Source organism: Mustela erminea, chromosome 8 (assembly GCF_009829155.1).
Source record: "Mustela erminea isolate mMusErm1 chromosome 8, mMusErm1.Pri, whole genome shotgun sequence".
Lineage (NCBI taxonomy): Eukaryota > Metazoa > Chordata > Mammalia > Carnivora > Mustelidae > Mustela > Mustela erminea.
In genome coordinates, this window is record NC_045621.1 from 26,030,588 (window position 1) to 26,047,763 (window position 17,176).

At 47.1% G+C, this 17,176-nt stretch overlaps 1 protein-coding gene across 1 annotated transcript in view; it reads right to left on the reverse strand.

Annotated features, from left to right (window-relative positions):
- The window catches only part of MREG (melanoregulin), a 59,929-nt gene extending 50,195 nt beyond the window's left edge, over nt 1-9,734 (reverse strand). Inside the window, exon 1 of the mRNA XM_032354729.1 lies at nt 9,377-9,734. Within this exon, the coding sequence (XP_032210620.1) occupies nt 9,377-9,471 (95 nt within the window). The 5' untranslated portion in view covers nt 9,472-9,734. The remainder of the gene's footprint in view (nt 1-9,376) is intronic.
- Between the last annotated feature and the right edge of the window lie 7,442 nt (nt 9,735-17,176).

A 17,176-nucleotide genomic window follows, 5' to 3' on the forward strand; every position in this document is an offset into this window, starting at 1 on the left:
TGAGCTGAAGGCAGAGGCTTAACCCACTGAGCCACCCAGGCACACACGTTTTTAGTTTCTGATAACGCATATACAGACATGAATTTTTTTTAAGTTAAGGAAAAAAATAATAATTGAGGGAATTCAGTATACTCTTAGGGGGGTATTTGGATACACGTTGCGTCGCCAAAATTATTCCCTAAGTAGGGCCCCAAAAAGAACAGAGTGCACAGTACATAAAAGGCACCAAACAAATATGTATCAACCAGACTAAAAAAGACTTCCATCACTAACAAAATAAATTTATTTTACCCAGCACTGAAGCAGAATTTACTCTCTAAACAAAGACGAAGAGATAAGATCACTTCAAGATATCTAGAGAAAAAAAAGTTCCAGGAAGGGGAGCCTGGGTGGCTCAGTGGGTTAGGCCTCTGCCTTCAGCTCAGGTCATGATCTCAGGGTTCTGGGATCGAGCCCCGCATCAGGCTCTCTGCTCAGCAGGGAGCCTACTTCCTCCTCTCTCTATGCCTGCCTCGCTGCCTACTTGTGATCTCTCTGTGAAATAAATAAATAAAATCTTAAAAAAAAAAAAAAAAAAAGTTCCTGGAAACCTAGATCACAGGCTGCGTAAGAGAAAGAAATTTCATCTTCTCGGGAACTTCCAGTGTCACTAAGACTGACTCATGCAATTCACGAAAGGGGAAGAGAGACACTGGAGGTTGCCTGGAAAGAAAACCTTTAAAAGTCATCCCTCTATGCGCCCTGAGAGGCTGACTTCTTGGTAAAGCATTCACCTCCTACCCATTGGACTGGAGGCCCGGTCTGGGAACTGTGCCCTTGACCCCTGCCTCTCTCCCCTCTGGCTTTCGAAAAGGTTAAGCATCCAGGCTTTGCGAAAGGTTCTTCGAGCTGGGAGCTGATTCCTGCACTAGGAATCCTTTGTGCCTCTGCAAGCATTTCCTAGGAATCATGGTCCAGTCCAGGGCTCCGGGCTTTGAAGCTGCAGATTCTACAGGAAGTCGTGACCCAGCTGTGTCAGCTCGGGGAGCCGGGCAGCACACTATGGGGAAAGTCAGGCCATCTGGGCCAGCCCGAGAGAGCTCACTGATGCGAACTCTTCAGCCAACGTTTCTTTAAGCCCTTCCAAGGGTGGAAGACAATTTATTCAGCTCGGAGGTCATGTGAGTCCACACTGTGAAATGAAAAACTCCACACATGTAAAGGATTATTGTTCCTCTCAAGCCGGTGCTGAGTGCCTCCCGAGTGTCTTTAACCCCCCACCCTTCTTTCCCATGGGCACCTGCTTTCCCACGGGCAGACCGAACACAGGAACATGAGCTTAGGGCTTTCGACCACAGGTTCTAACGATGCTGCAAACACAGTTTCTAGCACACACCACGTTAGCAGCTAGTTGCACATCTCCCTGCATATGAGGCAGTGCCCGCTCTTTCTACAGTGATGAAATATAATAGGATTTGAATCCCAGCTCAGCCAAGCACGCCTCTGAGCAAGTCACTGAAGCTCTTGAGCCTCAGTTTCTTCAACCATCAAGTGGGGATTGCAGACGGCTCCGCTTCACCGTTCCCACGTTCGCACACTTACCCACTTACTAAAATCTGTCTGTCATCCCAGATCGATGCTGGTGCTGCTTCTGCAACATTCAAGGGGCACGTCGCCAGCTGGGTTCCTCTGCACGATGCCCTGCTTGCTTGGCTCAGCTCTCATAGTGCAGACAAGTGTCCTTTCCGTCATGTATCTGGTGCCAAGTTTTTTTGCATTTCTGTGTTTTTTATTGGTGATTCCGCTGTTTGGAATGGCCCCCAAGCATAGTGCTTAAAGCCCTCAAACCCGTGGGTTAGATAAGCTCCATCCAGACAGCAGTGAGAGGGCTGCTGGCCCTGAGTTCAATGCTAGCGAGTCGAAATATAAAGAATAAGATGTCGTGGAGGAGAGCCGGGAGCTAAGGCGATGTGGTCGCTCGTCACGTGGCTCACTCAGGTGGCTTAAGAGAGAGCCACGATTAAAAACTCAGCCACGGTTGTAATTCTCTCCCTTTCTTCTTTGGCTTTTCAACAACTGGACTGTCGTGGTGCTTATCGGTTACCGAAAGCCAGTAAAAATCAGAGATTGGCATGAGTATAAATGAGAGCATCAGACCTGTACTTCCCCGAAAGTCTTCAAAGGGACCCTTGTGAACAGGCTTTAGAGTGTGACATTTGCGTGCCAGTTCCTTCACGTTGCATCGAAGGCTCTTCCAGATCTCTGAGGTCTGTCCCGTGGGACACCATACGGCAGTGGACTCTGGGGCCGGAGGATGGGACATCGCTCTGCTCAAAGGCTGACTGCAGCTGTGCTTCCAGAATCATGACATTTCAAGGGCCACAACTCATGCTCAGGGCAATTTTTATATGGCAAGGCATGCTTTTAGCATGCTTTTATAGCCGTGCTATAAAAGTGAAATAAAAACCAATGCTCTGAGCTCGAACATTTTCCCAAAAGTACCCTGTAGTGGGTTGAATAGTGTCCCCCCATAAGATCTGTCCAAGTCCCAACCCCCGGATCCTGTGAAATGGCACTTCACTCAGAAATAGGGGTTTTGCAGCTGGATTTACGATGACCCCTAAATCCAGTGACTGGTATCTTTACAAGAGCAAAGAGAGGGGTATTTGAGACAGGAGGAGAGGCACACAGAGGGAAACAGAGGCAAAGACCGGAAGTGGGCAGCCAGAAGCCAAGGACACCGGCAGCCACCAGAAGCTGAAGCCTGCAAGAAGCAATTCTCCCTAGAGCCCTTCCAGCTTCCAGAAGTGTGAATGAACATATTTCTGTTTATTTAAGCTACCAGATTCGTGGTACTTTGCTGTGCCAGCCCTAGGAAACTAATGATAAACACCCCATGTGTTTCTTTCCATTAGTCACATAAAACCTTGAGCCCAAAAGCTATTCACTATTTTACAGACAAATGATCGACCACCTAGCCATTCCAGAACAATCCAAAACAATCCATTGGGCCTCAGTGCACATTGGCTCCTTATGGTTTTGATCACTATTTACTTTAGGAATACAGGCAGGGCAGGGAAGAATGGCAAGCAGAATGTCAAACCTTCCAAAATGATTAAAAAGATGAGTCTTAGATGACTCTGTCCTAAAATCGGAGTGAAGGGAAGAAAACAGAGACCGATTAAAACCTCTGGCTTTCTTCAGCCCTAAAGCCTGGTGTGAAGGTCAGGTCTTACGTCCTTTCTCCAGACTTGTTCTCAAGCTTCCTGGCAATAGAGATGACCTCACTATTTGCTGGTGAAACAGCCGTGAGCAGCTAGGCGTTGGACAAGTGCTTGTCCTTCATATGCCCTGGGCCCTCAGGTTCTCTCCCTGTACCACAGACTGTCTCGCTGGCCCTGGAGTCCAAGTCAAACAATATCAGTGGACACAAGCCCACAGGAGGAGGAGAATTTGCATCAAGCCTGGGACAGCCCTGCAAGATCCTACATCAAAGTCTGATCCCACAGGGCGCCTGGGTGGCTCAATTGGTTGAGTGGGACTCTTGATTTTAGCTCAGGTCGTGGGTCATGAGATGGAGCCCAGCACTGAGGTCTGAGCTCAACGAGGAGTCGGCTTGAGGCATCTTTCCCTCCCTCCCCCTCTGCCTCTCCCCTGCTCGCATACCCTCTCGCTCTTAAAAACAAATAAATCTTTTTTTTTTTTTAAAGTCTCATCTCACATACAAATGGCTATCAGACACATAAAAAAATGTTCATCATCATTAGCCATCAGGGAGATTCAAATCAAAACCACACTGAGATACCACCTGACACCAGTTAGATTGGCCAAAATTAACAAGACAGTAAACAGCAAGTGTTGGAGAGGATGTGGAGAAAGGGGAACCCTCTTACACTGTTGGTGGGAGTGCAAGTTAGTGCAGCCACTTTGGAAAACAGTGTGGAGATGCCTTAAGAAATTAAAAATAGAGCTGCCTTATGACCCTGCAATTGCACTATGCAGTATTTACCCCAAAGATACAGATGTCATGGAAAGAAGGGCTATCTGTACCCCAATGTTCATAGCACCAATGGCCACAGTTGCCAAACTGTGGAAAGAACCAAGTTGCCCTTCAACACACGAATGGATAAAGAAGATGTGGTCCAGGGCTCCCTGGGTGGCTCAGTTGGTTAGGCAGCTGCCTTTGGCTTGGGTCACGATCCCAGCATCCTAGGATTGAGTCCCACATCGAGCTCCTTGCTCGCAGGGAGCCTGCTTCTCTCTCTGCCTCTGCCTGCCACTCTGTCTGCCTGTGCTCGCTCGCTCTCTCTGAAAAATAACTAAATAAAATCTTAAAAAAAAAAAAAGAAGAAGAAGAAGATGTGTTCCATATATGCAATGGAGTATTATGTCTCCATCAGAAGGAATGTATACCCAACTTTTGTATCAACATGAACGGGACTGGAAGAGATTATGCTGAGTGAAGTTAAGTCAAGCAGAGTCAATTATCATACAGTTTCACATACTTCTGGAGCATAAGGAATAACATGAAGGACATTGGAAGGAAAGGAATAGTGAATTGGGGGAAACTGGAGGGGAAGATGAATCATGAGAGACTGTGGACTCTTGAGAAACAAACTGAGGATTTTGGAGGGATGGGGGGTTGGGTGAGCCTGGTGGTGTGTATTAACGGGGGCACGTATTGCATGGAGCACTGGGTGTGGTACATAAACAATGAATATTAGAACACTGAAAAAAAAAATAAAATTACAAAAAAAAAAGTCTGATCTCATTTTGCAAAAGAAGAAAGTAGAATTTGAGGAAGATAAGGGAGGTCCAACCCCACCCCCACAAATCCCACAGTCAGTTAATAGCTGAAACTAGGACTCAGGTCTCCTAACTCCCCCTGGGCTTGGTTCACAGGACCAGGTTGCTTCTACTTCTACTTTACCCACAAAGCACATGGAAGAAGGGAAGGAGAAAGGGGCCAAAACAAACAGGAGCCAAGGCTACTGATATCCACCAGTTTCTTGTGCATAAATATTATGTTACTTTCGGAAAACATTTGGTAGTTTTCTGAATTTTTTTACAATGCAAGGCATGGATTTGGAAGTCTGACAGACATGGATTCAAATTGTGGCTCTCTGACTTCCCAACTGTGATTCTGAATTCATTTAAACTCTCTAAGCCCTGGGTTCCTCCTTTATCAAATGGAGCTAAGTAACACCCATTTAATTCAGTGCTAGTGATGACAAACAACAGAAGGTATGCAAGGAAATCTCACTCGTGCAATAAGCTATACCCTGGATGCACCATTTCTAGAAAGTTAAGAAAGAAGGCAGATACAGTCAGGAGAGATACGTTGGGGGGTTCAACTCCATCGCTGATTTCTTAAGGCAGATGCTGGGTGCATGTGTGTGTTGACTCTATTGGTCTTCACATTTTGTCTTAAATACATGTTTTAGAAAATTTACACATGGAAATTAACAAGTAAACAGCATTATCATCATTACCAATCAAAAAGGAGCTATTCCGTTCTTACTCCATGTTGAGCACTGTGCAGGGCACAGGAGGAGTCAGGGGAGCTGGATTTAGCCTCTCCAATCTAGACCAGAACCTCCAATCAAGCTAGGGTTGCAGCCCCCACTTAGAAAAGTCATAACCATAAGAGACCCAAGGGATAAACAGAAAGTAAAGAGATGCCATAACTGCTTGGGGAGACTTTCTAAGGCTCCATCACAAAGGAGGCAGCTGAAATGGGCCTGGAGAACAGAGCAAAGCTTAAGAAGTCGGAAAAAAAAATAAGATGTCTATCTAACAAATATGGTATTGGCAACCACACACTAGGGGGAGACCAGCATGACGGGAACGATCACAGGCAGAAACCGGAGAATCAGACAAGCCAGGGAAAGAGGAAGTGTGAAAGCAAGCGAGACAGTCAGCACAGAGGTATGGCCCACGCACCAACGAAAGAACATCAGATTTCTATTTCTTGCGACTTGCAAGAGAGCAATTTTCATGTCACCAGGCAGAGGCCAGAAACCAGATTTCAGCGGCACCTGGGTGGGGTGGTCAGTTGAGCCTTCGACTCTTGATTTCAGTTCCTGTTTGATCTCGGGGTCCTAGGATCAAGCCCCAAATCTGGCTCCCTGTTCATCAGGACTTCCAAGTCCATCCATGCCTTGCACTGCAAGGAGCCACTAAGCTCCTTGGGATTCTGGCTTTCTCTCTCCCTCTGCTCCTCTCCCACCCGAAAATAAATAAATATTTTTTTAAAAAGAGAGAAACCAGATTTCATGGTGAATGGGTGATAAGGAAGAAAGTGGGGGGTGGGGGGGGGACAGTTGACAACTCTTTCAAGACCTTTGTGCCCGTCACCAAAGAAAGCAAAGGGTGGTAATTGAAGGGCTGGGCAGTATCAGGATGAATTTTCAGGCATTCCTAAAAAAGGAGAAATTCTTTTTCTAGAAAAAGGGGAAACTAAGAACAGAGAGAAACACAGACACAAAGCAGACAAGGCACAGGCATTTCCCTTCAGGTATAAAGTTCTAGAAAGGCCAAAAAAAGAACGAGGTCAAAACATAAAAGGCAAGATCAGATTGGCAAAGGAGATGAGACTCAGAGTTGCTTTTCTTGAACTCACGAGAATCCCTGGTGCATTTTGGAAGAGGCCTGAAGGGGACCATGTAGACGAATGACACTTGTTATTCCCCAAGCACACCTCTTCCCAGCACTGCTCCCTTGCGGCCTGAAACAAAACTTGAAAACCATTACCTCACCATAAACGATTTAGTTAGGGGGAGAGCATATATACAAAACCCCTTTTTTATAAATATTTAAAAAAAAAAGACATAAAGTAGTCTCCATAAAATAAAAATTAAGACCATCTGGCCCCATGATTTCACCACATCAAGATTTCAAACCGGCCACTTTGGGAAACAGTCTGGCAGTTTGTCAAAGAGTTAAATGGAGGATTCCTGTATGACCCAGCATCCCACTTCTAGGGATATACCCAAGGTCACTGAAAACTTACATCCACACAAAAACTTGTTCGCAGACGATCACAGCCCCAAAGTGGAAACAACCCAAATGCCCATCCGTTGGTGAACAGGTAAATAATATGTAAAGAAGCCAAACATAAAAAGGGTATTCAGCCTTAAAAAGGAATGAAGTGTTAATAAATGCTACAATGCAGCCGAAACTCAAAAAGACGATTTGGAGTGAAAGATGCCAGGTGCCCAAGGCCACAGAGTGTTAAGATTCCATTTATAAGCAACTTGCAGAAGAGGCAAATCTAGGGAGACAGCAAATCTAGGGCTGAGGAAGGGGGAGTGGCGAGTGATTGCTAAGGGGTGTGGCATTTCCTTGGGACTTGATGGAAATGTTCTCTCTCAGATAGGGGAGATGATTACACAACTTTCTGAATATATGAAAAACCATAGAACTTCCCACTGTAAAAATAAATAAACAAAAAAAGATTTCAAATGACACCTCATGATGACTTCAGTAAGGAAGAAGATACAGTTACCCATACACACACCTATCACTGCTCCACACTTCCACAAACAAGCCGCTCTTCCCAAATGGGGTTGCACTGAAATGATGCCAGGACTGACACTAAGCCACAGAAGACCAGTCCACTCATATCCACATGCTCAGAAGAATAACAACGATAATTAACACTAACTAGAATTTATTGGTTGTTTGCTATGGGTCAGACACTCTGCTCAACACTTTACATGGATTAGCTCATTTCCTTTCTCACCGCAACCCTTTGAGGTACACACTGCTGTCCTCCCCATTTTACAGATGAGGAAATTAAGGCAGAAATAAGTTTCATAATTTATGCCCAGTCACCCAGTTGGGATTTTCACCCCAGGCAATCTGACTCATGAACACTAGGCTCTTCTGGCCCCAAGTGACTCCGTCTTCTTAAAATCACTTGCAAAATTCATTGCCTTCCAATGCAAACCACGCAGGTGAAGATTTTTAAATAACCAAAACTATTAACTCGAATAGCAATCGGGATGGAAAACTGGAAAGACCCAAGACACTGAGAATCAGTACTGTATTCTCGTTACACTGAATACTGACAAGTTGCACATACAAGCAAGCATGAAATTCCAGATTGCTACTTACTTCTTTGTAGACTGAGGGTGGTTGACTAGCTGTCTCCCTGTCCGTATTATCCTAATAGTCTAGGTTTCTTGTTGAAACCATCAGCAAGAGCTCACAAAAGTTTATGCATCGTGTGTACAGTTGTTCCTATATATAAAGCCGACATGACATATATATTTACACACATGTGCGCTCACTAAACAGTGAGGGGCAGATGGTGAATTCTAAATCCTAAGTCATGGGAGTGAGAGATGAATGAGCTCAGAGTCATCAAAGAGAGCTGCTGGGGGGAAGGGGGGTGGGGGATGGCTTGAGAACCAGCATTTAGCTAGTTGGGGGGAAGGCAGGAAGGAAGGATAAAGGTCATTCCTTGAGGCAAGCTTGGGGGAAATAAGAAGGTTGAATTGTCCCTAGAACAGCAAGGATGCCTGTCTGATTAAATCAAGGAGTGCACAGTATTTAATACACTGGAAAATAAGAGTGGACAGGAAGTAAGGGGTTACGTAAGACCTCCTAAGTCAAGGGAAGTGTTTGGACTTGACCGAGTAAGAAAAGGTAAATCATGCTTTTGCAAACTTAGAAAAGCTTTATCATGTTAGCTGCAGGTTTCATAAGAAACTACCCCTAGGCGTGACCTAAAGGAACCCTCATTTCATAATGGCGAAGGTACAAAATTAATTGTTTAAATGACAGCCCAGAACAAAACTGTGTCGCATGGCCCCTTCCACAGAGCCACTAAGCGCACTCACTGCCAACCTGCGTTCCATTTCCTCACACTTCCTAACCGAACCTGTCATGAGTCAACATCCTAGTGAACAGGCTGTCCCTACAGGAAATAAGCATTTTTGGTCTTTGTTTAATGTGAAAAATATTACGGCGGCTCAGTCACTTACAATTGTCTTTCTTTGGTAATAAAACTGAAGGCACCGTACCCAACTTTTCTCCTGGACGAACGAGAAACTCACAGTCGCCTTTTTCACTGAAAAACGCCTATTAAAGACACGGTCTCCGCAGGTCCTCCAGACCGACCCCGACGCCAACTTCTCTCCCGCGCTTCCCTTGGCGCTTCCCGCGGGCGTCCACCTGGGTCTCCCGCGCCTCCGGAGGTTTGCGCTCGCGGACAAAACTCCTACCCACGGGACAGGATCTCCGGGCGGAGACCGAGGGGCTGAGTGGGCGCCTCGGTGCGACCGTGAAGCGAGCCCCCCTCCCCGGCTCGGACGGGCACACGGGTACCCGGCTCCGCGCCGCCGGCCGCCGCCACGGAAGCCCAGATGGCGGCCCCGGGGCGCGCACCCACCTGACCAGGGGCTCCTTCTCCGGCGCGGCGGGCTCCTCCAGGCACCTGCACGGGCAGCAGCAGCACAAGGTCCTCAGCCAGTCCCGCGGCCCCATGGGGAGCGAGGGGCCCCGCGGCGCCGGCACACTGGGACACGGCCGCGGCGGCGAGCGAGCGCGGCTGGGGCGCGGCCACCCGGCCGGCGTCCAGGTGCGGGGACAGTGGCGGCCCGGGCGTCGCGGGCCGGTCCGTGCGCATCACGCCGCGGCCGGGGACGCGGGCGAGGCCGGGACGCCTGCAGGGCCCGGGGTCTGCGCGGCCGCGCGCTTTCCTCCACTTGGGTTTTGTTTGGGGCGCCCGTTTGGTTGGGGCTTCCCCCCTCCCTTTCTTTTAATTCCCCGGGGGCCAGTTGGGACGCATGCGTCCCCGAGACGCTCCGCTGCTGCCCTCTCAGGAGGAAGCGGGGACTCCAGGCAGCCGGCACCTCCGACGGGCGCCCGGCGCTGGGGGAGGGAGGGGGCTTGCCCTGGAGTGACAGGGCACGAGGCTGGGCGGACTCCATTCAGACGTTTTATTGGCTTCGCTCCCCAAGGAAATAAAAGGTCCTCCTTCCTACTCCGTGTCTTCAAAGCAGAGTGGAGGGCACGTTTTTTACCAGGTCAGCCCCACACGGAGTAAAAGCTAGCAGAAGAGCGTGCACTGACACGTTAGCGAAGCGGTTTGTTTGGTTTTGTTTGGTTTTGTTTTTAAGTAATCCCACACCCAGCATCAGGCCCCAACTCCAACCCAGATCAGGAGCCCCAAGCTCCCCGCAGTGAGCCAGCCAGCCGCCCCCAGAAGCGGGTTTTTTTAAAGTACTGCATTCCCCGTAATTTTCCAGTTGTTTTCAAGCTCACCAGCCCCTAAAACACAGAACAGGCAACCCCTATCATTAGTTTCTTGCAATTTTCCAGAGCTCTTTATGTGCTTATTTATAAACGTATGTATGCTTGTACGAACTTGTAAGTATGTGTACTTCCGTCCCGCTCCTTTTTTTTTTTTTTTTTTGAAACCCAAACAGCAGCATACCTCGCACATTTGCACCCTGGCTTGTTCCACTCAGTAGATCATGGAGACCTACAGCAATACGGGTCTATCTTCCTCTGTCATTTTAAAGGTTATTGTACGGTCATACCGATTCCCATGTTATTCAAGCAGACCCCTATTACTGACATTTCAGTTCATTCTGGCCTTTTTTCATTAAAATAATGCACCAGTGACCATCCTTGAACTACACATTTGGACATGTGTATCTATTGAGTAAATGCTTGGCAGCTCAATGCTGGGTCTTGGTAAGGCCTTTTTAAAAATTTTAATAGAGATCTTGCCAGATTGCTCTCCAAGGAGGCAATTCCAGTTTGCACTCTGACGGGTAACGTGCGAAAGTATCTATTTCCCTACACTCCTGCCAATCAAGTCACCATCTAATTTGTCATCTTTGCCAATCTAATTTATTCAACAAATACGTAATCAGCATCTGTTGTGTGCCAGACTTGTACTAGGTGCTGGGCAAACTGCAGGGAACAAAAGAAACAAAAATCCCTGTTCTCTGGAGCAAGCATTCTAGGAGGAGAGTTAGGCAAAACAAGTGTGTTCTTTAATGTGTTAGAAGGTAATGCGTGGGGGCTCCTAGAGGGCTCAGTCGTTTCGGATCTGCCTTAGGCTCAGGTCATGATCCCAGGTTCCTGGGATCAAGCCCCACACAGGGCTCCCTGCTCAGCGGGAAGCCTGCTTCTCCCTCTCCCACTCCCCCTGCTTGTGTTCCCTCTCTCTGTGTCTCTGTCAATTAAATAAATAAAATCTTACAAAAAAAAAAAAAAGGTAATGCATGCTATAGGGATAAATAAGGCAGGGAAGGAGACAAGAAATGCCAGGGAGGGGTGTGTGTGTGTGTGTGTGTGTGTGTGTGTACACGTGCTGGGGAGAAGGATGCTGCCTGCAGTTTTAAATGGGGTGGTCTCAGAAAGCCTCCTAATATGGTGACATTTAAGCCAAGACTTGAAGGAGGTGAGCAAGCCAGCTATGATATCACAGGGAGGAGCATTTCAGGGAGGGTGTGGCTGGCTAATCCCAGAGGAGAGAGAATATAGGATGCAAGAGAAAGAGAATGCTAGAGGTCCTGGAGATGTGTAGGCCAGGAGGAAGAATAATAGGTAATGATGGAATATGGGACTTTGTAGGATTTTGCTTCAGCTTAATCTCCGAGTTGGAGGTGTTTCGGTGGAGGGAGTGATGCGGTCTACCTAGATGACAGTGCGATCCATTAGCTGCCACCTTGAGAAGAAACTGGGTGCCAAGGGCTGTTCAGGGAGATGCACGTGGAAGCCTTTCCAATGATCCAGGTGACAGACCAGGGAGGTCTCAGTAGAGGTGGTATGGACTCTAGATGGAATTTGAAGGTAGAGCCAACGAAATTTGCTAAAGGATTGGAAATAGAGTGTGAAAAAAGAAAGGAGTGACTCTAAGGTTTCCAGTTGACAAGCTGCAAAAGTTGACTTGCTGTTGATTGAGATAGAGAAGAACCTGGTGGGGAACAGGTTTTCAGGAGTGAGGAGGAAGAGCTAGAATTTACTTTCAGAAGCGTCAGTTCTCATGGGCAGTGTGTTAATTTTTTTAATGTGTTGCTACCCGTAAGTGTGTCCTCTCCTGGCTACATTATGAAGCTGAAGGAACTTATCAAATGCATGATCATTGACAGGCTTGCTACAGAAGGATAAAAAGAGTAACAGGAGGTTTCCTTTAACCTTGACTAAGGTTTTGATGTAAAGTCCACATTACAGAGTAGCTGTTGTTGCCAGGCAGCATGGGGCTGTGTTATCAAGCCCAACACCATGTCATTTATCACCTGCGACTATGACAGCAGGGAGGCTGAATGCTGTTCTTGACGGCAAACTTCCGACTGGCTGGAAAATCCCTTTGGGAGAACGCGCACTAGGTTCTAAAATTGGATTTTGAATGGGAGTCAGTCCACTCAGGTTCAAATAGAAAGTGGGTAGAGAAGGCTGCCAAATGTGAACTCAGCCAGCAAGAAGATGCTGTCTAGGTTCTAGCAACTACTATTAACTACTGGAGTGGGATTTATTGAGTAGATAAATTAGAGAAGGCTTTCAGCTCTTGGAAAATACAGGTGCTCTGCCCCTTTTCTACATGTCACTTAATTCTGCTGAACCTCAATTTTCTAAGCTTTGACATGGATATTGAATCTGGCCCTCCCTAACCAGACACTGTTGTGAGCTTCAAATAAGATAGTTCGACAACCATGAAGTTCCTTAGAAATGTCAAAGGTCAACACTATTGATCAAATCCAGTATAGGCCTTTTGGTCGAATGTCTTTTCCAATATTCCTTAGCTTGCCCATGATAGTATCTGTACCTCTGCTGTGTGGGGCATCTTTCATGTGGTCTGTTTCAGACAAGATATTTCTAGAAAGCCATGGAACCACACCTGCTTAACAAACATGATCAAGGAAGTCTTAACGGCCTGATTTACTAAGAATTGTATATACTGTTTACCTGCTCTAACAATTACTAATGTCTTTCTTTTAAAATTAATTTTGAGATTTAAAAGTTGTAAATGAAACATTCCTCTAGATAAGTTGAAATATTACAGCTCAAGTTCCTTCTGGCCACGAACCACAGTCTGTTCATCTTCTGCCCTCTCCGGGGTAACCTTGTCATCAGTACGGTACCAAACTTTTTCCAGACACATGACCACCTGGGTGAACCTGTGATGTAAATTTACATCACGTGTGTGTTGTTATTCTTGGCAGTGTTTTGTTTTAATATAAAAACTGCATGTTAATCTGCCAGCTTCTTCCACCTAGTAGTATGTCTTGGATATTTAACCTTATTAGCCCATATAATGCTACCTCATTCATGTTTTAACTGATGTGAGTATTCTATTAACCAATTTGCTAAGGATTATTTTATCTATGTTTTTGCAGTGCCCATCTTCCCGGATCTTAAATATTCTCCTGATTTCCCTGTTTCTTTTGGTAAATAGGATCTTGGGGAAGAACAAACCCTCCAGCTACAGCGTCCAGGTGGCTGAGACCACGTTTTGGTGACCCTGTTTCCTGTTTCAGACCTCATTCACAGAAGGGCAACTAGCCTTCCTGTTTTTAGAGTGATGCTAGATTGTTCCCACCGCCTGAGTTGACGCCAGCACCACCCACCACAGACGGCAACATCTGACATCACCAAGAGCCCCTGGGCACTTGATGTCGGGGGAGTAGGCAATCTCCTGGGGCACAGGGGACTCACAGACCCATCAGCTGCTTGTTTTCAAGGCAGAACGCCTGGCCCATGTTTTCAGCCTTCTCCATGGCAGGAAGAACTCTGGTGCCTGCTTTGAAAACAAGTCTCCTTTAAGAATTTATTGATGACTCCTGTGAGTTACTAGTAGAGGCATCCACAGGGCAGGACAGATCAGAAAATCACATTCTTAGGCTCCAACAGCACATCGTGATTGTTGGAAGTGAGGGAAGTGAGGCTTGCAATGACATAGTTCAAGCTGATGTCACTCATAGAGTCATTCAGCAAATATTTATTGCACCAGGCCTTGGGGATGCAATGGTGAATTAGAATGTGGGCTCCATCCATGAAAACAAGGATTTTGTTCGTTCTTGCAATATCCCAGCACCTTAAGCCATGCAGATCCAGCGTAGGGACTCTGGAAGGGAAGGACTCTAGAAGGGAATTCTGTATCATAGCATCAACGAGAGAGCAGCCACAGGGTAGGCACCTAACAAATGTGTTAAAGAAATGTGTGAAAATAGAAAAGGGGCTGTTGAGTGAGTCCAGAGTTTGCGCGAAGTTATCTTTAATTTCTGAAGAGCCCGTTTATGAGCCACCCATATCCAGTAGACAGGTAAGGGACACTGTCTTCCTTATAGAAAACAACCATCCTCTGAGATAAGCCAGTAATCCAAGAAGACCTCAGCCTCATCACTGTGAGTGCCGAAAGTGGACCGAAGTGACCGAAAAGGGACAGCTAATATGCCTCTTGTCTCTGAAGAAGTCACATCAGGGACTGAAATGACTGGCTGTCACCAAGATAAAAGTGAGCCAAGGGTCCCTATTGGGTCTCTTGTTTCCGTCCCTGTAATATGTCTCACGTCTCCTGTTTGGCTTTTTTTAATATTTTATTTATTCATTTGACAGAGAGAGACCACAAGTAGGTAGACCAACAGACAGAGAGAGGGGTGGAAGCAGGCTCCCTGCTGAGCAGAGAGCCGATGTGGGGCTCAATCCCAGGACCCTGAGATCATGACCTGAACCGAAGGCAGAGGCTTAACCCACTGACCCATCCAGGCGCCCCACGTCTGCTGTTTTTCTTTGAGGAAGACCCCCCTCCGATCCCATGGGTTGGGTCTGATGATCAATGTACTCCCCCCCTCCAACCCTCAGAACTTAACCTCCAATGAGGGATGGGTGTGTGTCCAAGATGGGCCGATTAGACATGCTTCCTGAAATTCACATCTTAAGGACAATGAGCCAACGACAGAAAATGGCTGGAGTGGAGACATGAATTATTTTCAAAACAGCATCCTGAAGAAGTCCAACAGCAATTGCTGTTTAGATGTCTGGACCTTGCCTGTTCCCGGATCTGCCAAAATCCCGTTGTTCAACCTGTTGGGTTTGCCCATCATTCTGAGGCTTATTCTATCACTTGTCAAGTCAATATTCTTTTTCCTTTTTTTTGCTTCAAGTCAACAAGGGTCAGAATCTGTTGCTTTCACAGCTAAATCTATACAGTCCTACTGACAAGGGTTAAGAAACAAAAAAGGAGTGATTGTGCACAGAGAGAGAATCATGAAAGACAAGCTCTTTTTTAGGCCATACACAACAGGCCAAAGTTTGATGAAGTCAGGTGAGATTTTTGTCTGTTTCTTTGCTTGATTTCTCCTCCCCAAAGAGAAACAGATAAAGATCTGCCACCCAAGAATCCTTCATTGTATCACTCTGTGATTCTCCATAAAGCAAATGACTTTCCATATTGTCATACTATTTTTATTTGGTAGAGTCTGCTGATCAATTTCACTTGCTTCCCTGCCCCCAGAATGCAGACTCAGAGAAAACCTTACTGATCAGTCTTCGCTCCTTCTTCAGTGTCAAGCAACGAACATCTTGGCTCTCTCCTCAAAATTTAGTAGAGACTCTTGCAAACAACTTCGTACGTAGGACCCAGTGCAACCCACACTCTGTAATGGCAGCCGCTGATGCTCTAGTTCTCACGTGCTTGTGTGTGTGCAAGGAGTACTGCCGTCTGGAACAGATAGAAAGGACCCCACAAAAAAAGAGCTAGTCCGTGGGTCTGTCAAGGTCAATGCCCAGCAACTCGACTACAGGGGCTTTCTGCAGGAGGGATTTAAGAATACTACCCCACCCCCTAAAAATTCAGAAAGGTAACTGATGAGTTCAGCGATGTCTACTCCCAGACCAAAAAGGAAGAGAGAAATTATTGCACTGGATATAAGTTTCTAGTTTCCAGGTGATCCTAAACACCTGCATTAGAATCCCTGGGGAGGCTTATGGAAACACCAGATTCCTAGGCCCTACCAGAGACCTTTGGAATCATAAGCTCTGGGCTGGGGCCCCGGACTCTGCTATTTTACCAGGCTCCCCAGCAGGGATGGTCCTCGGTGGGGGCTGAGGAGGTATTTATGGCACGGCAGTTAAGGGGACACTCACTGTTGGGGCAGACCCTGCACTTGTACAAACAGCCCCAAGAGTGAGCCACCTCTCACTTTCCGGACCCTAGTCCCGACCCCACTTCCCAGGCTTGGGAATTCTGAGGCACTCGGTTACGGACTGAACTGTGTCCCCTCCAAAATTCACATGTTGAAGTCCTAATCTCTCATACCCCAGAACGTGACCCTATTTAAAGATGGAACCTTTAAAGGGATCACTGAGGTTCAATGAGGTCATCAATCCGACATGACGGGCCTCCTTGTAAGAAGAGGAGATTGGGATGCACAGACGGAGGGAAGACCAGGTGAAGACACAGACAGAAGGCCGCCATCCACAAGCCAAGGCGAGGCCTCAGGATGAAATCAGCCCTGCTGGCACCTGGACCTCACAGCTTCCAGAACCGTGAGAAAGTACACCTCTGCTGCTTCACCCACCGAGTGCACGGCGACTGTGAGGGCAGCTCTGGCAAACTGACCCACAGAGGACACCAGAGAACCACCGGCAGGTTCCCAGCAGGGGCTCTGGCGTCACAGCGCGCCCGTGTGGCTGCGGTCAGGATGAGGTGAAATACTACCCCGCAGGCTTACGGAAAACAGGGAGTGCTCCGTGAACTTCAGCTACAATTATTGTTGTTAAAAAATATACATACCTTTGGGTGCCTGAGTGCTTCAGTGGGTTCAGCATCTGCCTTCCCCTCAGCTCATGATCCCGGGGTCCTGGGATCAAGTCTAGCATCCGGCTTCCTCCTCAGCCGGGAAGTCGCTCCTCCCCCTTCCCTTGAGCCTCTCTCCTGCTCATGCGCACTCGCATTATGCATATATAATCACCGAGATGGCCCAGTCGGTTAAGCATCTGCCTTTGGTCATGATCCCGGGGTCCTGGGATGGAGTCCCTTGTCAGGCTCCCTGCTCAGCGGGGCATCCACTTCTCCCTCTCCCTCTGCTGCTCCCCCTGCTGGTGTTCTTTTGCTCCCTCATGCGCTCTGTCTCTCTCCTTCTCTCAAATAAATAAATAAAATCTTTAAAAATAAATACATATGTATTTTTTAAATACATAATTTAATCAGATTCTACTCCTTCCCCTTACACAG